At 34.5% G+C, this 22,860-nt stretch overlaps 1 protein-coding gene across 2 annotated transcripts in view; it reads right to left on the minus strand.

Annotated features, from left to right (window-relative positions):
- The window catches only part of ARAP2 (ArfGAP with RhoGAP domain, ankyrin repeat and PH domain 2), a 178,692-nt gene that overhangs the window by 142,440 nt on the left and 13,392 nt on the right, over nt 1-22,860 (minus strand). For both annotated transcript variants that reach the window (XM_025385218.1, XM_025385219.1), the window contains exons 2-5: nt 20,351-21,411; nt 3,642-3,700; nt 2,464-2,540; nt 1,624-1,715 (exon numbers count right to left, since the gene is read on the minus strand). In XM_025385218.1, coding sequence (XP_025241003.1) covers nt 1,624-1,715; nt 2,464-2,540; nt 3,642-3,700; nt 20,351-21,252 — 1,130 coding nt within the window. In that variant the 5' untranslated portion in view covers nt 21,253-21,411. The remainder of the gene's footprint in view (nt 1-1,623; nt 1,716-2,463; nt 2,541-3,641; nt 3,701-20,350; nt 21,412-22,860) is intronic.

Genomic DNA, 22,860 nt, shown 5'->3' on the forward strand with positions numbered 1-22,860 from the left:
TTCAAAGTGCTATATGTGATTTAAGACATCAGTGACATTTTGAAAATTTATAAATAACCAATAACAGAAATATAAGGCCAGGAAAATCCTAGAGTTTCAATTAACCCTATTGAAAATTTTTTTAACTCTTCCAGAAAAACTAAGTAAAATTCTTTCATTAACCTATGACATATGTGAATACTATTACAAGTTTTTTCTTAGGTATAATTTAATCTTATCCCTTTTATTTTGGATTGTTAGGTGCAGATGCTAAGGATGGAGACTGGGTATATTCTTCATATCACAATTTAAACATCTTTAATAGCACAACTAAGTGCCCAGCCCAATCTCTCTGGGCAATGTCATGGACCATTAACTCATCTATATGGAGATCTTATTTCCCACTTGTTTACCGCTCTCTACTATCCTCTAATCAACTCCAAGGACCCCATGTTTCACTATAATGCAATAAAACAGAGAGTACGCCTGACTGCTGAGAGCATCAGTATTATTTTGCAATGCTGATGAGGAAAAATATTGCAGCACACTGCTAGCTAGAAAACAATAAAGGGTCAGTGTACATCCAGGAAGTAAAGGGTATGTAATGTAAAATATTTATTGGAACGCATTCATAATTGCTAGACATATTTCTACAGATTCAAGGAATGACATAATAGATCAACTCATTCATTAATGACAAAGGACATTTTTTTGCTGATCAATGAAACAGATATGCCTGGGCTCAAATTACATCTTTCTGGATATAGCATTCTAAAAACGATTACTGCCTTAAGAATAATTTAGCCTGGCCCTTTCATATTTTGCATTATATTAGATTATGTCAAATGTTTACTGAAGCTGTTTAATTATTTAGCTTTAACTGAGGGAAACCTATAACAATGTTAGCCTTAGAAAATGAAAGACAAAAATAAAATGAATGTCCCGCTAAAAGAGTTTAATTAAACTGCTGGCAATACAAAAGAGAAATGCTGTGGGGGATGAATACTCCATTTTCCATGATGTAATTATTATGCTTGTGTCAAAATATGTTATGTACCCCAGAAATATATACATCTACTATGTAATCTCAAAAATTAAAAATTAAGAAAAAGAAATGAACTATCAGGTAATGATCCAGTATGCCAAGTTCTAATAAAGCTGACAGAAAAACAAAATTGAAGTTGCTGCATACAAATTCTAACTCCGTGTGTGATCCAAATAACTGGATAATTGCCATGCTTCTTGCCAGTGCTGAAACTCCAATAAAAATAATATATTACACTTGTAAAAGTCTGCAACTTGCATAGTGATGTTCTGTACTGCCCTTTGCTCCTTTTTATTAACATAACCTCTCATCTTTAATGTGCAATCACAGTCACCTGTATTGCTTTGGGGCAGGGGTGTGGTTTCCATTAGAAAAACACAAAACTAATCTGCCACAGAATGCAAATATTTACTTGATTTACAGAGCATAATTCAATTAATAAAATGGGTGCTGTTATGCTTACATTTAGAGAGGAAAAATTTGAACTTATCAACATAAACTATTTTCTCCGATACACAATATTATACTATGAATGAAAAGTCAACATTGTATAACAGTTTATTCTAAATAGTTAATCATCATCAATCATGATCTCATACCTTGATTTGATGATAAAAGAGTTCGTCGCAGTAGTTGCTTCCCCTTTGAGTGCTTCTTCCTGGGTCAAAAATTCATTCTTTATAGATCGCTTCTATTAAAAAAGCAAACAAACAAAAAACACATACTGTTTTGCTTTTTGGTTTGGGGATTTGTTTGTATGTGTAGCAATATTCTACAAAAATCCATAATATCTGAGTTTAACTAAATAAGTCTAATTACTTAGATCAATTTTCAGAAAAAAAAAGATAGTCTACATTAAACAGACTTTTGATGTTTTTTTCACTATTTTATTCAAATCGTTAACTCATCAGTTCAAGTAAGAGCAAAAGAAGATGCTAACCAAAAATAAAATTTATATACTTTTATTTAATTCATTTTTGTCTTCCAACTTCTCTTTTATCAAGACCAAGAAATAATGTAGCAAAAGAGCACAAGTAATAGAAAAGAATGAGTGATAAGCTAAATAATTAAAATACATACATAATTGGAAGTCTATGCACTTCGGAAGTCTGCACTTGGCTACAAGGCAAAGCAAAAATCTAGAGAGTGTTTAAGTTTTACAGAGTTTGTCTTTTGTTTAATTAACCCAATCTTGTGGCAAACTTTTAAAACTCACTATCCTGGATTCCCGAAGTCAAAATAAAAGTGTGTTTCTATAATATATATTGAAAGATACAGATTTTACCATAATTTTACGGAACAAAAATTTTGCTGACTGGAAATTTCACTCTTCAACATAATGCCATTCTTCAAATAGCTTGGAGAAAAATGAAGAGGTACAAATAGGCAGAAAAGTAAATAATTGATTATGGAAAACAATTAAAATGTATGGGACTAACCTTGGAATTTTCTAGTCTCTGGAAGAGAAAGGTCTCTCCATAAGGAAAGATGGAAGATGAATTCTCCTCATTTGAATCTTTTAGGGGAATTATAGGATGAAAATGGAAAGATGTGAATAATGTGAAATACTGTTTTTAAAAAAAGATTAAAAGCATGAGTTTTTTATGGCATTATCACAACGTAAGCTTTATTCTGTAAGAGTCCAAATTATGCTAATTCTTATCCCCAAATCAATTCTCCTCATTGTCTTCTTGATATAACACTCATGGTATCCACCATTTGCTTCACAGACATAACTCACTGCTCCTTAAATTGCAAACTGTCACATATGTCCTTGCCAACCTCTAGGATCCACATTAATATAACCAAATACATTGCCCACATACAAAAGAAATTGTCATGGTGCCATTTATAATGAAAACTCCTAAATAAGGAAATATTCTAAACGGCAGAAAATTAAGTTTAGTTCTATAACTTGGAATAAATAGTTATAAAAAGGTCACCAACATAATAGCTAGATATCACTTAAAATCCCAGAAGGCATTTAAAATAATTCCTCTAATGCCATAGCTACTAACGCATCTGTAAATAAATTATTTCAAGAGAAGTTCTACCATCCTTGAATTATACTAATCTACAAAAAAGAATTCTCAATATTTGCATTTCTACTATGGCAAAAATTTCTCTTAAAGATTCAGTACCCAAGTGTTTGACATCTTATTGTCAAAAAGAATGTTCCCAAACTTGTATAATCAGAATTTTCAAAATGAAAGAAAAGCCTCTGTCACTGTTCAATTTGCCAGAGCAACAATGACAGCCCTTTCCAGTTACCATGGCAAAATCACTTTCCATACATATATCTTTGTTCTGTAGCTCAGACTGCCAGAAACCATTTAATTTAGTTAAATGCCTGCAACTGTGGCTAATGATAAATGAAGCTTGCATAAAAAGAAAACTTTTTACATTAGCATGTACAAATTTCTAGGAGTCAGAGTGTATTTTATTGCCTTTTATTCAGTCCCCTTTAAAAGTGTCTGAGGTACTATGAACGCTGGCAGACAGTTATTTCCATTGTTCCCTATACCACAGGTGGGCTGCCTTCTCAATCATGATTTTAACACAGTTAAGACGATCAAATGAGCTCTAATTTAAGGAGAAATTAAACACATACACTCACTTTGCCATGCCACAGATTTTTCAGTTGAGGTAGCAACATTTCTTCTTTCACGAAAATAGCTTAAAAAGCAAAGGAGAAAATATTTATGAGTGAAAATATTTAAGATATTTAGGAGTACAATTAAAATTATTAGAAAATATTATGAGAAAATATTTATGATTTATATTTAAGTGAAGGATTTATTAGAGAGAGATACATTCTTTTGGGTAGAAAAAAAACAATATTCAGAAATTAATTCTGACTTAAAAAAAGCTGAATGGCCAACTTCCACAAATGTATTTTTCTATTTAGACTTTTAAAGAAAGATTTTCTTTGCAAAGGAAATTTTTTACCAGTGTTTGCTACTCACATCTATAATTCACAAAAGTAAGTAAACATATTTGTCCAATGTTAGTATGCACATAAAGTAATTTCAAAACTGCTAGTCATATCTCTGAAAGAAAGAGATTTACTAACTAGATGTCAGTATTTATGTAGCTTTTTGTCTTTAGCTTTTTAATAGTCAAAAACATGCCTGGCTCTGTAGGCACAATATGAAAACACACACAAGATCTTCTTTCAAAGATCCTACAGTCTCGGGAGGAAGGTATCCCAGGGTACTTATTTAGAATACAACATGATAACAGCAATGGCAGAGGTAAACATTGGAGAAGCAGAGGGTGATGAAGGCCTTCTACAATATAACAGAGTTCTCTTTTCCATCTAAAAAAAGGAAAAATGAAAAAGAAGAACAAAACTGGCAGATTTATACTATACAATTTCAATATTTAATCTAAAACTACAGTAAGCTAATAATCATTGTGCCATTGCTGAAAGTACAGACATATAAATCAATGGAATTGAATAGAAAGCCCACATATACAGTCCCACACATCTCTGGTCCATTGACTTAAGAAAAAAGTTCCGAAGAAATGCGGTGGAAAAAGAATAGCCCTTTCAACAAATGTTGCTGGAACTGGATATCTCAATGATTAAAAGAAGTGAATGTCAACTTTTACTTCACATCATGCACAAAAATTAACTCAAAGTAGAGTTGGGATCCAAATGTTTAATGCTACAACTCTAGAAATTCTGAAAAATATGAGAGAAAAATCATTGTAACATCTGAGTACGCAAAGATTCCTTAAATAGAATAAAAAACTAAAACCCTAACAAACATTGAAATGTAGTCTTTACGAAAATTTAAAATTTATTTCACATACTAGTGACAAGTGATTTGCCCAAACCAAGAAAAAAGGACTCTTACAATCCAGTAATAAGAAATACAACTTGATTTTAAAATGGGTTAACCTGCCATGATGGTGATCACCTCTGGTCCTAGCAACTCAGGAGGCTGAGGTGGGAGGACAGCTTGAGCCCAGGAGGTGGAGCCCTGCAGTGACCCATGATTGTGCCACTGCACTCCAGCCAGGGCAACAAAGCAAGACTTTGTCTCAAAAAAACAAAAACAAAGCACACACACAAGAACAAAAAGAACAGCATGAGCAATATAGAGACCCTGTCTCTACAAATATAAGTAATAATAAATGCCATATTTTAAGCTTGGGCACAGTGGTTCATGCCTGTTACCACAACATTTTGGGAGGCCAAGGTGGGCAGATTTCTTGAGCTCAGGAGTTTGAAACCAGCTTCTTGGGCAACATAATGAAACCCCATCTCTACAAAAAAAAGAAAAAAAAATACAAAAATCAGCTGGGTGTGGTGGTGCATGCCTGTAGTCCCAGATACTTGGGAGGCTAAGGTGGGACGATTACTTCAGTCCAGGAGGTTGAGGTTGCAGTGAGTCATGATGGCATCACTGCACTCCAGCCTGGGCAACAGAGTGAGACCCTGTCTCAGAAAATAAATAAAATAAACAAAATGGAAAAATGTAAATAGTTGTATCACAAAATATATGAATGTGTGATAATACCACATACACATTAGAATAGCTAAACTATAGCCTGTCAATATCAAGTGTTGGAGAATATGTGAATAATCAGAACATTTAAATACTACTGGCAGAAAATAAATAAATAAATAAATAAATACTGCTGGCAGGAATGTAAAACGGTGCATCCATTTTGGAAAATTGCTTTTATTTTCTTATAAAAATAAACATTCACCAAACTTCAAAGCCCAGCTATTCCAATCCTACCAAAAATATTGAAAACAGTTGTTCACAGAAAGACCTGTATACAAATGGTCACAGCAGCTTTATTCTCAATAATCAAAAACTTGAAAAAACCCAAATAGACATCAAGAAGTAAATGAACAAATAGTGGTGTATGGATCCAAGAGACTATCACCCAGCTGAAAGAAAAAAAAACTACTAAAAAAACTAATAATCTAAATAAATGTCAAAAATCATCATGCTGAGCAAAAGAAGATGTAAGAAATACTGTCATGCATGGTTTAATGACAGGGATACATTCTGAGAAATAGGTTGTTAGGCAATTTCATCATTTGCAAACATCATGGCGTGTACTTACACAAACCTAGATGGTACAGCCTACTTCACACATAGGTTATATGGTATAGCCATTATATTCTTACAGGACCAATGCCATATCTGTGGTCCATCACTGACAAAAATATCATTGCATGGTGCAGGATTGCATATTCTAACTTATTCTATATGAGCACGTGAAACAGGGATGGACTGTATAAGAAACTAAGAAACTCTAGAAGTAACAGAACTGCTCTGTTTCTTGATTGTGGTAAAAATTTCATAGGTTTATGTATCTTTCACAGCTCATCAAATTACATGCTTTAAGGGATTATAATTTATTATATATATTTTTCGACCTCAAAAGGAGTTGTTTCAGAATGAATTCAGCAGCCAAGCATGGCGGCTCACACCTTAATCCCACCACTTTGGGAAGCCGAGGTGGGCAGATCACCGGAGGCCAGGAGTTTGAGACCAGCCTGACTAACATAGATAAACCTCATCTCTACTAAAAACACAAATCTTAGCTAAGCATGGTGGCACGTGCCTATGATCCCAGTTACTCAGGTGGCTGAGGCAGGAGAATCTCTTGAACCCAGGAGGCGGAGGGCGCAGTGAGCCAAGATAGCGCCACTGCACTCCAGCCTGGGTAGCAGAGTGAGACAGCATCTCAAAAATAAATAAACAAATAAAAACACAAAATACAAAAATAAAAATAAAAATGATTTTAGCAAACTTACTAATAGGGTTGACATACAAATATCAATTCCATCCCCAAATATCAGTAAACAAAATGAAACATTAAAATGGTGCCATATAGGATAAGGGCATTAAAAAACTACCAAAACCTAGAATTAAATCTAGCAAAAGATTTGCAAGAACTCAATTAGAAAACATTACCAAGAAAATTAGAAAAAAAAACTAATTAAAAATATACGAAATACTAGATGTTGCAAAGATGACAATACCCCCTATACTAATCTGTAAAGTCAATGCAACCCTAATCAAAAGAGTTACAGGGAGGGACACATGTGAGATGTAACAAACTGATTCTAAAATACATGTGAAAAAGAAAGGACCAATAATGACACATTTTTAAAGAGTACAGTGAGAAGACATACTCTACCAGGTTTCATGATTTATTATATAGCTGTAGTAATTAAAACACTATATTGCTGATAAAAAGGATAATAGGCCATTGAACTAGAATTAAGAACCCACTTAAAGAGACCCAGTTACATGGATAGAGCTGGAGGTCATTTTCCTTAGCAAACCAATGTAGGAACAGAAAACCGAATAGCACATGTTCTCCCTTGTAAGTAAGAGCTAAATGATGAGAACATATGAGCACAAAAGAGGGAACAACAGATACTGTGACCTACTAGAAGAGGGGAAGTGAGAGGAAGGAGAGGATCAGAAAAAAATAACTATTGGGTACTAGGCTAAGCAGCTGTGACGCAAGTTTACTTATATAACAACCCAGCACATGTACCCTGAAACTAAAATAATTTTTTTTAAAAAAAGAGATCCAATTGCGTTTAAGCCAAAGAGGTCAATCTATAGCAATGAAGAAAGTATGGTCTTTTGAAAGACTAGATCACCTGTACATCTATATGGAAGCAAACGAAAATTTACTCCTACCTCAGACAATACACAGAAATCAATTCAAGATAGATTATAAATCCCAGTATAATAGGTCAAACAATGCAGCTAGAAGATAAAAATAGAAGATTTTCATGTGTCCTAAGACATAAAAGTTTTAACTCTAAAGGAAAGTATGGGTAAATTTGACTAAATTAAAATGAAGAACTCTTATTCATTAAAAAGTAACAATTAAGGAACACAAAAACAACATGCAGAGGCAGAAGATACACTGTACAAGGGGTTTATACCCACAGTTTATCAGTAACTCTTAAGAATAAATAACTTAAGAAATACACACAAAAATGCAATTTAAAACAACCAAAACCAAAATAGGTGAAAGATCTGAAAAGGCATCACACCAAAGATACAAATGTAGCAAAAGGTCAATAAACAAGGGCATAAGGTGTTCAATATCACTAGTTATCACAAAATGCAAATGTAAACCACAATGAAATAACACTACACATGTATCTATATGTCTATATGGCCAACCAAAAAAAAAAAACCACACACAAATGTTGAGGGTATGAAACAAGGGGAATGCACATACGCTGTTGATGGTAATGCAAATTCATACAACTAGTTTATAAGAACCATTTTGCATTATCTACAAAAATGGAAAATGTACATATCCCATGACACAGCAATCCTACTCCTAGGTCTGTACTCAACAGCCATGCATACAAGTATGCCTCAAGAATAACCACCCAAATATACGTCAGTGGGCAAATGGATAAACAAATTGGAGATTCACACAAAGAAACACTATTCAACAATAAGAATCTGACATGCAACAACACAGACACATCTCAAAAACATCATACTGAATAAAGACGTCAGATACGAAAGATGACCTGCTGTGTGATTCCATTTATATAAAATTCCCAAATAGGCAAAACTAACTAATAGTGAAAGCTACAGGTGCCTGATTCAGGAAGTTGGGAATTTACTGCAAATGGTCACAACAGAATTTTGGGAAAAGTGGGGATGAGTGATGGAAATGTTCTAAATCTTAATTGTTATAGTGGTCACATAAGCATGTATATACTGAAAATTAGTCTATTTTATATGCAAATTATGTCTAAGTTGATTTATATGTGTACACATATTTACATTATATGCATGTGTATATATATACACACACACACATGCACCTACAAATAAATATATACACAAAATATTGGATAAGGTAGAAAATACGAAATATCTAACAAAATTAAGAATGAATATTATAGCATATTCATACAATAAAATACTATACTGCAGTAAAAATGAACAAACTATAACCACAGGCACAAACATGAACGATTCTCAAAGTTAAGCAAAACAAGCTAGACTAAAAATATACTCACTATAAGACTGCAATTTGTTTAAGATCACAAAATGGGCAAAGCTATAATGTTTGGGTCAAACCTAAAAGGTAAAACCTTTTTTAAAAGCATCCTTTATTTGTTCTTTATCTCCATATTCTTGATACTTTTATAAAGCTGTAATTGTTTCCTGACATTTGTGTACTACTAACTGAAGTACTTACTACTGATTTGAACCCTTGAGTGGAGCAGTACTCAAATTTTGTACGTCTTTGGTAACTTGCACTAGTAATTAATATTGCTACTTCTTACTGAGCATTTACAATATGCAAGATAGGTCTCAGATTTTTACATATAAGCACACGTGTGTGTTTGTGTGTGTGTGTGTGTATAGTCATCCCCTGCACAACGTTTTGATCAATGACAGACTGCACATATGACAGTGATCCAATAAGAACATAATGAGAATGAAAAATTCCTATTGCCTAGTGACATTGTAGCCATTGCAACACCACAGTACAACACGTTATTCATGTTTGTGATGATGATGCTGGTGCAAGCAAATCCACCACACTGCCAGTCATATAAAAGTATACTGCATACAATTATGCACAGTACATAATACTTGATAGTAAGTGATTTTACTGGTTCATATATTTACTATACTTTTTATTTTATTTTAGAGTATACTCCTCCCACTTGTTTTTTTTAAAGGTAACTGTAAAATAGCCTCGGTCAGGTTCTTCAAGTGGTATTCCAGGAGAAGGCACTGTTATCATAGGTGATGGCAGCTCCATGCATGTAACTGTCCCTGAAGACCTTGCAGAAGATGGGAATGTGGAAGAGTTGTAAATTTTATATGTTTTTTTAAATTAATTAAACATAGAAAAATGCTTATAGAATGAGGATATAAAGAATATTTTTGTGCAGCTGTACAATGTGTGTTTTAAGCTAAGTGCCATTACAAGGGAGTAGGAAGCTCGAAAAGTTAAATACAATTAAAAAGTTATCATAAGCTAGTTAATTTATCATTGAAGAAAAAAATATTGTTATAAATCTAGTGTAGCCTAAGGGTACAGGGTCTATAAAGTCTACAGTGGTGTAATGTCCTAGGCTTCACCTTCACTCACCTCTCACTGACTCACCCATGGTAAGTGCCCTATACAAGTGTACTGCTTTTTATCTTTACACCATATTTTTCCTATACCTTTTCTATGTTTAGATTTGTTTAAATTCACAAATATCTACTATTGTCTTACAATTTTAATTCAGTACAGTAACATGTTGTTCAGGTTTGTAGCTAGGAAGAGTAGGCTCTACCATATAGCCTAGGTGTGTAATAGGCTATATCATCTAGGTTTGTGTAAGTACATTCTGTGATGCCCAAATAAGGCCATAAGCACCTAATGACATATTTCTCAGAATGTGTGCCCATCGTCAAAGATTCATGCATGTGTATACACACAAACATACAGTATACAGATAAAAAAAAATAAAACAACAAGAAATAAGATTATTATCTGCATGTAGGTAAAATTGGCACAGAAAGGCGTTAGGTCACTTACTCAAGTTCACACAGCTCATAAGTAACTAATCTGAGATTCAAACCCAGGCAGTCTTGTTCCTTACCCAGGACCTAAGCCACAATGCTTAACTTAAATTTAAAAAAAAAAAAAAAGATTTTGAATATTTTAAGTATACCCATTAGTGGAATTTTTAAGGAATATTTTGTTGGTTTTACCAATAAATAAAATGTGAAGAAAAAGGTTTTTGATAATTTGTATTGATTTCCTCATTTAGTATCTACCTACAAGGGATTACCAAATCTATCAACCAAGTTCAGTTGAACTGCTAGAGATGAAAAATTAGCACAAATATAGGAAGTAAGTCATTTTGAAAACTCTTGAGTAGCAACTTACATTTTCATTTATCTACTACTAAATTATCACAACCTTTCTTATATTCTAACACCTATTATGCCCAAAGCAAAAAGCAAGTGGCTTTATTTATCTACAGCTCACATTAATTCCTTGTATCAGCCCTATGAGGTAGGACTTGGTGTCCTAATCCTACCAATAAAGGTGGCAAATTCTCCCAGCTCAAGTCCCACAGCTAAGAAGTAGAAATCCAAGATTCAAGATCAATTTTATCTTTCTTTTCTACTATTTTACCACCAGCTATCCTGAAAACTGCTTTTAACTTTGAAATATAAAGCATGTTGATTTGTGAAAATTAAAAACCGAACCATAGTCATCATCCTCTCTTGTTCTTATACTTTTATGATGTTAGCCTAGTTACTTAAAAGTTCTGAACCTGCTTTCCACATTTATTGAAGGGGGAAAAATCCAGGGCCTGCTGCCTAGGAATATTATTATGATTAATGAGATGATGCTTTTAAAGAGCATAAGGCAGGGGCCTACATAATATAAAAACTCAGTAAAAAATGTTATTTGTATTACAGAAAAAAATTGTTGGTCCTCCTGGTAAACCTAATGTGTGCATTTGTTTCTTAAAGTCCTCAAAATGAACACTTTATATGTGTAATAGTGAAAAAAGTGTCAACAACCTAGGAGAAAAAATTGTGTTTTTAAAATCAAATATTATACAACAGTTATTATATAAAATACATATATTGATGTGAACAAATCACAAAAATATTAAGTGAAACACCAAACTATAAAAGAATATCATTTTCATTAATCAAAAACATCTATAGCAATGCTATGGCATCTGTAGTAAAAGTACAAAAGCATGCATGAGTAGGATAAACACCAGTTTCAGAATATTCTTTACTTCCGGGCACAAAGGAAGGAGGCTGAAGAGTTAGTTGAATTTTTTATTTCTCAATAAACTAAGTCTGGGTCCACTATGGCAAGATATTATTTTTTAATCTAGATGGTATTATACGATAACATGGTATTTTGCATACTCTTATGCATGTTTGAAATTTTTCAATTTATAAATAATTTTATCTTAATATTTTTATTGTGGTTTTCAAACCATTTTTTTAACTATTTTTTTTCATTATTATACTTTAAGTTCTAGGGTACATGTGCCCAACGTGCAGGTTTGTTACATATGTGCCATGTTGGTGTGCTGCACCCATTAACTCATCATCCACATTAGGTATATCTCCTAATGCTATCCCTCCTCCCACCCCCCTCCCCACAATAGGACCCGGTGCGTGATGTTCCCCTTCCTGTGTCCAAGTGATCTCATTGATGGGAAATAAACCATTTTTTAAATACGACTCATACTACAGTTTCTGACCAGGAAGCCAGAATTACTAGCTTACCTCCAAACACTGAGAAGGTACCTCCTTCTTCCTCATAAATTTCCTGAAAGTCATAACCTCATCTTCATCCTTTGTATTGCACCCCTTTATCCCTTCCCCTCAGTGCTCTGGACCAACAAGCTAACCCTTGTTGAAAAAATGCCCCAAGCATCATAAACATATCCAGGTAATATATGTCATTGTTGAAGGGCTCAGAAATCATCTCATATGTAAATGAGCTTGGGAAATAAAGAATGTATATTTACAGATTGACTTGTGGAGTTTCAGAAAAGGGAAATTTTAAAATAAAGCTTTATTTTAGTAAGCTAAAACTTATTTTCGAATGGAAATAATGCTTGAAAACCCCAAATAATAATAAAATATAAAAATAAAACCCAAATCAAAAATATCAATATTTCTGAATCACATTAACTTGGTAAATGTTTCATTAATATTTTCCCTATGTCAATTTTATTATTTTTAAAACCCTACATCTGGAAATACAGGAAACCTGCAGATGTTCAATTGTGATGGACTAACAGTCCTTGCCTGTGGAATGCAGTAAGTTTGTAAGGCCTTTGAAAACACATAAATTCTGCTACTTAAATAGAGAATTAACAAATTTCTATGCAAGTAAAGAAAAACTACTGTTGTGAATAAAATTGTGTCCCCACCCCACAAAATTCATATGTTCAAACTCTAACCCACAACGTGACTGTACTTAAATTAGGTAAGTAATTAAAGTTAAATACAGTCATAAGGGTGGGGCCCTGTTCCAATAGAACTGGTAGCCTTCTAAAAACAGAAACCAGAGATGGCTCTCTCTCGCTCAGCCCAGGAACAAAGCTCACATAAGCAGACAGCAAGAAGGCCACCATCTGATAGCTAGTAGAGAGCCGTCACCAAAACCAAAGGATGCTAGCACTTTGATTTCAGACTTTTAGTATCCAGAACGATAAGAAAAATTTCTATTGGTTAAACTACCCAGTCTACGGTATTTTGTCATGGTAGCCAGAGAGACAAAGACAACTATCATTGGTATCAGAATTAAAATGGTTTCTTTAAAAAACCTGAATATAAAAGAAGAGAAAGTAATGAATAACTCTGATTATAAAAGTGAGCGTTCAGCATACCTACAGGTTTTATTTTTTTTATTTTTTTTGTGTGAAATAATTTTTTGTTTGTTTGTTTTATTATACTTTAAGTTCTAGGGTACATGTGCATAACGTGCACGTTTGTTACATATGTATACTTGTGCCATGTTGGTGTGCTGCACCCATCAACTCAAAAACAACCCCATCAAAAAGTGGGCAAAGGATATGAACAGACATTTCTCAAAAGAAGACATTCATACAGCCAACAGACACATGAAAAAATGCTCATCATCACTGGCCATCAGAGAAATGCAAATCAAAACCACAATGAGATACCATCTCACACCAGTTAGAATGGCGATCATTAAAAAGTCAGGAAACAACAGGTGCTGGAGAGGATGTGGAGAAACACGTTTTATTTTTAAAAATATGTTTAATCACTAAAGTTGCCCAGAAAAGCAGTGGCATAAAGGTAAATGTCAAAGATATCCCCTTATGAGCTGTACTTACTTAGACAAGGCAGCCAAATCAAAAAAATAATTACATGCCATATGTGGATCATCATTTCACAGAATGTTAAAAATAATTTTTAAAAAAATGCAGTTCTCACAATTGATAACAGACTATGGGTCATTCTAGAGTGAAATGCAAAAAAAAAAAAAAAGCAAACAACCACAATCATTAGGCAACAGCTTAATACTGCCCTGAGGTTTTCATAATATCTAACTAAAACAGACAAATCTGAATTCAAAAAGCATGAGAGTGGGTTAATTACAGCAAAGACCAATAATGTAAAACTTACAATGCACAGATAATTAAGCCTCAATCTGTGAAGTTTTAAGAAAATCTTTAGGGTAAGAATGAATTATCATTACAAAACTACCACAACACGTAAGTTTACAACATCATGAATTTTTGTAATCTACTAGCAAAAATTTCAATTTTATATGTTTTTCAAACAAGATGGATTTTATTTACAAAAATGAAATATAAATGTAATGACGTTTTAACTTAGATTATTAAGCAGATAGATACCTTTATCTTCTAACAATAAATCTAACTACTATTTAAATTTAGGTTTAATTATTTAGATATTAATTCAAAATTTAGCAAATATTAAAATAATTATCCTTTTTTCATAGAATTTAAAAAGCATTTAAAAAAAGAAATCGAAATGTTAGGATTGCTAAATATTTTTCTACTATGTGAAATGTAAAATTTTTTTGAAGATGAAAATGAAGGAAATCCTTCTGTATATTTCTTATTCAGTGCAGCAAACAATTGCTGATTACTTTTCTGTACTTTTTGCTCTTATATATTGTTGACATTAAAATCTGTAACTAGTGTCAACCATTTTCAATGTCTATGTGAATACAGAGGAAAAATATCCAAGATTTTTTATTTTTAATAAAAAGTTCAAAGAACACAGGAAACTTCAGGTTTAGGTTTCAAACTTTTGAAAAGCCCTCAAGGAGTCAACACAGCACCTCAGTTTTCTAACAGTTGTACTTCCACAACAGTGCAGCTTTGCACACCATCCCTTTCCCATTGCTTCTGTTTCTTCATTTGTCCTTACCCCAAAACATTCAGAGGCACTACACCTTAAAGAGAAGGCTTTGAGACCTATCCCAAGGATAACACAGTTGCATGAAAGATGTATAAAAATCACTAAAGGGAGGAGGAAAAATGTACTTCCTTCAGTAGCTGTGAGATTCCTTCCTGCCTAGGGCACTAAGAAGACTCTGCATAGGATCACATGACACACCTACAGCTCCCGTGGCAATGTGGGATCTGCTTTCTGCTTGGAAGGCTCCCAGGGACTAGCAAGGCCTCCAAGTGAAGGTGATAAGGAAGGAGGTGGTGCTGGAGCCTAGTCCTGATCTAGCTCTCAAGAGATAGTTCAAAAGATATCTCCTTCCTTATCACCTTCACTTGGAGGCCTTGCTAGTCCCTGGGAGCCCACCAAGCAGAAAGCAGATCCAAGGACTTCATATCTAAAACACCAAAAGCAATGGCAACAAAAGCCAAAATGGACAAATGGGATCTAATTAAACTAAAGAGCTTCTGCACAGCAAAAGAAACTACCATCAGAGTGAACAGGCAACCTATAGAATGGGAGACAATTTTTGCAATCTACTCATCTGACAAAGGGCTAATATCTAGAACCTACAAAGAACTTAAACAAATTTACAAGAAAAAAACAAACAACCTCATCAAAAAGTGGGCAAAGGATATGAACAGACATTTCTCAAAAGAAGACATTCATACAGCCAACAGACACATGAAAAAATGCTCGTCATCACTGGCCATCAGAGAAATGCAAATCAAAACCACAATGAGATACCATCTCACACCAGTTAGAATGGCAATCATTAAAAAGTCAGGAAACAACAGGAAAAGGAGAGGATGCAGAGAAATAGGAACACTGTTACACTGTTGGTGGGATTGTAAACTAGTTCAACCATTATGGAAAACAGTATGGCAATTCCTCAAGGATCTAGAACTAGAAATACCAGTTGACCCAGCCATCCCATTACTGGGTATATACCCAAAGGATTATAAATCATGCTGCTATAAAGACACATGCACACGTATGTTTATTGCGGCACTATTCACAATAGCAAAGACTTGGAATCAACCCAAATGTCCATCAGTGACAGACTGGATTAAGAAAATGTGGCACATATACACCATGGAATACTATGCAGCCATAAAAAAGGATGAGTTCGTGTCCTTTGTAGGGACATGAGTGCAGCTGGAAACCATCATTCTCAGCCAACTTTCACAAGAACAGAAAACCAAACACCGTATGTTCTCACTCATAGGTGGGAACTGAACAATGAGATCACTTGGACATGAGAAGAGGAACATTGCACACTGGGGCCTATTATGGGGAGGGGGGAAGGGGGAGGGATGGCATTGGGAGTTATAACTGATGTAAATGACGAGTTGATGGGTGCAGCACACCAACATGGCACAAGTATACATTTGTAACAAATGTGCACATGTACCCTAGAACTTAAAATATAATATAAAAAAATGTGAAAATAATAATAAGAATAAAATTAAAAAAAAAAAAAAAAGATAACCTGAGGTTATTGTTCAGGCCAGCCCTCCAGATAAAAGGAGCAGGCAGGAATTCAAGGAAGAACCCAAGTCTGCAACAAAGACAAAAAATTTGATAGAGTATTAATTATATCAGATTATGTTGAGAGGAAGGAGGCAGGAGGGCACGTGTTCAGGAAGAGAAAAACAAAGAGCCCTATGTCAGGAAAACACTTCAAAGTTGACATCCATATTCCTTTGAACAGTTGTATGAAATGTTTAGTAATTCCTTTAAAAACCCAGGCCATAAATAAATATTTTCATTTGGTATATCAAGGAATGCACTAAATATCATTTGCAGGTGTTATCACTTGACCAAAGAGAAATTCGCATTACATAACCCACAGTTTTATTTAAAAAGTCATATTACAACACTTGAAAATCATGGAATTACTATTTGCAACATAGGGAAGGAGCACTAGGAAAAACAAACAGTGAACTCTGAAAATAATTTATTTACTTATTTTATGATCTGAGCACCACAAAAGCATTGTTGCTATTAACTACCATAATCAAAGAAAAGAAAGGTTAGGATAGGTAATCTGGCCTAAAAATCACATGGAAAAAAAAAGTGCTATGATACAGCTAGTACTAAATTATTTACTACTAATTTTAATGTTGTTTCCACTCTCAAAGACTCAGTCACAAATTGAGCAATGAGCTTTTCATATGATACAAAGTTACATTTATAATGGAAGAAGTTGAAAATATACCACTCTGGCATACTGACTATTTTGAACAAAAGGCATTTAATTCAAGTATTGGAAAACAACAGGTGTAAAAAGAGAACTCTGATCTTCCAGCCTCCTTAAAAGCAGATGAAATTCCCCTGAAAGAAATTAACATCCCATCCTCAAGGACAGGAAGTTGAGGTCAAAGAATTCTGTACAGACTTTGTTAAAATAACGTATCTTTTAAGCCTCCCCACATAATTTAGTTGGTTTTTCACAACTTACTGCTCTTTTTGTAATTCATTATTTAAGCGTTTCACTCTAACTGCTTATTTGGGTCTTTATCTCTTTTTTTTTTTAATTTAATTTTATTTATTATTATTATACTTTAAGTTCTAGGGTACATGTGCATAACGTGCAGGTTTGTTACATATGTATACTTGTGCCATGTTGCTGTGCTGCACCCATCAACTCGTCAGCACCCATCAACTCGTCATTTACATCAGGTATAACTCCGCATGCAATCCCTCCTCCCTCCCCGCTCCCCATGATAGGCCCCGGTGTGTGATGTTCCCCTTCCCGAGTCCAAGTGATCTCATTGTTCAGTTCCCACCTATGAGTGAGAACATGCGGTGTTTGGTTTTCTGTTCTTGTGATAGTTTGCTAAGAATGATGGTTTCCAGCTGCATGTCCCTACAAAGGACACAAACTCATCCTTTTTTATGGCTGCATAGTATTCCATGGTGTATATGTGCCACATTTTCTTAATCCAGTCTGTCACTGATGGACATTTGGGTTGATTCCAAGTCTTTGCTATTGTGAATAGTGCCACAGTAAACATACGTGTGCATGTGTCTTTATAGCAGCATGATATATAATCCTTTGGGTATATACCCAGAAATGGGATGGCTGGGTCATATGGTACATCTACTTCTAGATCCTTGAGGAATCGCCATACTGTTTTCCATAATGGTTGAACTAGTTTACAATCCCACCAACAGTGTAAAAGTGTTCCTATTTCTCCACATCCTCTCATTTTCCTGTTGTTTCCTGACTTTTTAATGATTGCCATTCTAACTGGTGTGAGATGGTATCTCATTGTGGTTTTGATTTGCACTTCTCTGATGGCCAGTGATGATGAGCATTTTTTCATGTGTCTGTTGGCTGTATGAATGAATGTCTCCGGGTCTTTATCTCTTTATGAGGATTCTCGGGCCATGTAAAACTCGTATTACTTGTATGAAATAAATTTGTATGCTTTTCTCCCGTTAATCTGTTTTATATCCATTGAATTCTCAGGCCCAGCTGGGACCCTAAGAAGAAACAGGTGGAATTTTGCTGCCCCTATACAACTAAATGAGTATCAAGATTCTCTGTAAAATTCATGAAAATTAGCACAGTCTGTTTGAAACTTAAATCAAATGCTTCTTATGTGAGATGATCCTTGACAGCTACCAAAGGGATTCAGTCCTGGCAAAGATGCAGCTTTAACGTGTGTACACATAGTAAACCTTCTGGCATGTCAAAAGCATCTGCCATCTGAAGACTTGTCATTTTTCATTCACTTTCTTTTAATTATTCAAAATTAGCAAACTATTTTAAAGCTAAAGTGTCAAACAAAATGAGTGTCCTTTACAATCCCAATAAATAATCCAATTCTTATAAAGGCAATCAACATTTTCAACAATATTTACTCAATAAGGGGTTAAGGAAGTGGGATCCAGAGTCAGATGTACTGGTAGGAATTCCTACTTCACTACCCATGTGATCTTGGAGAAATTAACCCAAGCCTCAGTTACCTTATAAGTAAAATGGGGTGAACATTACCTACTCCATGTTCACAGAGACCCTATCAGGGCCACTGTGAACATTAGATAATCCCTGCAAAATTATAAACCAAACTAGTGTTTAATAGATGACACTAGTTGTTTAATAAATGTGTTTAATACATGACACTATATTGATTTCCTAGTAAATACCAGACTTTGCTACTGGTACTAGGGATGTCAAGATAAAGACAAATTAATTAGAGCCTCTGCCATCAAAAGGTTTACGCTTTAATAGGAGATACTTATATTAACAGAGTCTTGTAAATGGTCATGTTTTCTCTCACAAACACTAAATTGCCACCCTTTCTCTTGCAAATACTATTTGCACTGCAATTACCAAAGGTACCTAAGGCCAACAGAATCAGAGGCAGCCACAGATTCAAAGGGAGTAGGAGGGACAGCAGGCATGGGGGGAAAAGAGGAATCCTGCTGAAACTCCAGCCTGGAGCCTGTGCAGGACTTGTGTAAAACATTTAGTGCCACTACAGTAACAGTCAAACTTGAACAAACTCGTGTCTCAGCAGACAGACAAGTGTTAACTTTTAATCGGAAAAGCAATATCCTACTCCAACCCTAGAGAAAACCACAACTATTTTAGGTATAACTTTGAGATTCACAAATTCTGAAAGCTAAAGCTGATGACCTCTTTTGCTACAAATTACCTCCTCCCAAACTGTTTAGGTAATCCTCCTGTTACTTCGGGATACCAATGACTTACCACCTGGGTAGAAGAACCACACTGGTAGAGCCCCTCTTTTGGGTCCCAGAGGTCTCGTCTCTAGTGAGCCTAGCTTCATACTGAGCTGTCTGTCACCATCTTTTTACATGTGACTTCTACACGAGACTGCAAGTCACCGTATTCCTCTTTGCATCCTTCCTACCGAGCACAGTGACTAAATACCAGTTCAATAGATGTGTGTTGAATTATTACTTGGTGCCAAGCATTGTGCCAGGCAGCAGAGATACAAACATTAAAAATATGTTCTTTGTCAAAGAACAAATCATCTAATGGGGAGACAGAGTCAACATTTCAAATATGAGAACTGCACTAATGGAAATACTACAATACTAGGTGTGGGGAATTGGTATGGAAAGGAATATCCAGATAGAATTAAGAGAAGGGATGTTCCCCCAATTAAATAGGGAAAACCTAAAGAGTCCCAGGCATTATAAACTGGAAACAGACTCTGGGAAATAATGTACAATGGGAGGAGGAAAATTTTTAAAAGAAAATGTTGGTTGAATAGGTAAATGAATATAGTCAAATTTAGAAAGGAACACTGAAAATATAATTGTTAAAAATCACTAAATTCCCCCAAATTTAATACTTAGACCTTATTGTAAAGATTCTTACCTCCCAGAAATTCCTTTTGTTGACCCTGGAATCTCTGGTACAGGCCGATGTCTTAGCAGAAAAGATCGAGATGGTCTTGAAACCAACTTGCTACGACTTCTCATAGGTGCTAGGATTGGTGATGATGGAACATACAAGTCATTTACAATCATTTCTCCTTGAAACTTAAAGAATGGGGATAGTGGTGATCCGTCTAATAAACCATTTGTTCCATTTCCAGAATTCGTTTCTGATGTTGAACAGCCAACAGAAGAAAGGCATTCAGAGTCTGCGTTAGGGAGCTTATTGAGATTTTCTGAGATCAATTTAACTTTTTCTGTTTGTTGTTCTTCAATTGTGTGATCCATAGTCTTCTTTGTAATCAAAGATTCTATTTTAATATTTTCACTACCAAATAAAGAATCATTCAAAGAACCCAAATTCAGGTGTGGTTCTTCTGCAGTGGGGAAGTCACGTTTAGGAGGAGACAGCTTATTATCTGATTGAGGATACTGGCTTCTTTCCACACTTGCATCGTCTTCAAGTTTTTTTGTAACAGTCTCCAACTGCGGTGGGCTAGGTGTCTGAACACTACTAGAACTGGAAAGTTCTATGCAGATATTCTGATCAGAAGATGGAACATTGTGATCCTTTGAAGGGTCATCATTCTTCTTTGTTTTATGAACATTTGCATATATTGGAAAATCTTGCATTTTTGACAAGATTATCTGTAACTGTTTAAGTATCCTCCTACGGTGACCTGTAGGTGATATTCCAATTTTCTGTAGCAGGCTGTCATTTATTGCTGCACAGTCCTTGACAGTAGTAAAACCAGACTCATGGAAATGTAAGAGATACTGCTCCAAATTAATGCTCATTAGGAAATCTTTTATATCCACATTTACTTCACTGACTGAGGACATAATGGTGGCTTCATTACTAAGCTGAGCTACAAAAAGTGGCACGATGAGATACACACACAAGAAGATGCACTTCTCTGCTGGCTTTTCCTCTATTAATTGTGACAGAAAAGTTTCTTAAAATGTTATTTTCTTCACAGTGACTGCTTTATGTGCTTAAGCCTAGAAAAAAATAAAAATTATTTATTAAGCTATTTTAATTATTAAAATCTACTTTTATATACTTTCTCTGAAGAAACAACAGAAATTAGGACACTAACTTTCACTCTGCATTTGGAATCTTTGTGCATTGCTTTGCATGCCCTAGAAAACCAGTTTCTCCGTATGTGAGGGTACAGGACAGAAATGCTATGACAGCATCAAACTATGACTTTCAAAAAGGTGAAAAAAAATGACACTGACACACGTACCGAATAAACATATATCAAAAGCTTTATTCAACTTCTTAATTAAAAATGAGGGAACCAGTAAGTCAGTAAGATTGGATCCAAGAGCATTTGTGGAAAATATTTACATAGTCCATCAGAAAAGGTTTTTTTTTAAGTATTAGGATAGCTAGGTTAGATAAAAAAACTGTTTAATGTCCTACAGGATAATAAGCCACAACATTTGGGGTTATCTTTTCTACTGGACAAAAATCTATAAGCATACAGGTAACTTCTCAGTGTCTATGTGTTACTCAAATAATAAATAGCCAAGTCAAGCACAGGAATTAAAATTGGGATTAAAATATCTCTAAGGTGGTCTTGTTAAACAATATTCCCACAAAGGCACTGAAAGAATGTTCTTTTGACTTTCAAGTTTTATGCAATTTTCTTAACAGTAACTGAATATAAACAACTTTCCCTTTCACTGCACTTTCTTTCAAATACTTAAAAAGCAGTCAGAACATATTTCTCAGTTCAATAATTTTCATTTCATAAAAGCAGGCAGCATTATATGTAAACAATAGTGATATACAAGATATGACACTGAATAATCAGCTAATTCTTAAATACATTAGATAACAGAAAATATGCTAATATAAAAGGACAAGGTAAAGGTTTAAAGGTCATGTGTCCTCCAATGTACACAGGAAATTCATAAGTTTATTTTTCTCCCAAACAACATAATTAAATTTTTTAAAAGTCCATTTTTCCAGATGCTAATTATACAGGTGTGTTCAGTTTATGAAAATGCATATGTGCAAGTTTCTGTACACTGTGCGTCAATAAAAAAGTACAGAGCAGGTAGCAGGTATGACACATATATACTGAAGTAATAAAATGAGACACACCCAAACAAGGAAAATTTCCCTGAGCAAGTTTTGATGCAGGACTGAAAAACTCCTTGAAATAGTTCTGCAAAAGGCACTACTTGGACTCTGCATATGCTACATGCCAACTGCCCACAAGCTACTGCTTCAACTATTTTAAAATATCAGCAAGCAGTAACAAACAGGTATAGGATAAAAGGGAAAGCATATATCTTCTTCAGGACACACTGTAGGAGCAGAGAAATAAAAATACAAAATAAATGATGAAAGGCAGGAAATCCCTTTGTCAATAAGGCATCCCAGAGTAACACCTAAAATGCTTAAATGTCACACACAAAGAAGTTACACCTCGGCCA

The sequence above is a fragment of the Theropithecus gelada genome, chromosome 5 (genome assembly GCF_003255815.1).
Source record: "Theropithecus gelada isolate Dixy chromosome 5, Tgel_1.0, whole genome shotgun sequence".
NCBI classification, from domain to species: domain Eukaryota; kingdom Metazoa; phylum Chordata; class Mammalia; order Primates; family Cercopithecidae; genus Theropithecus; species Theropithecus gelada.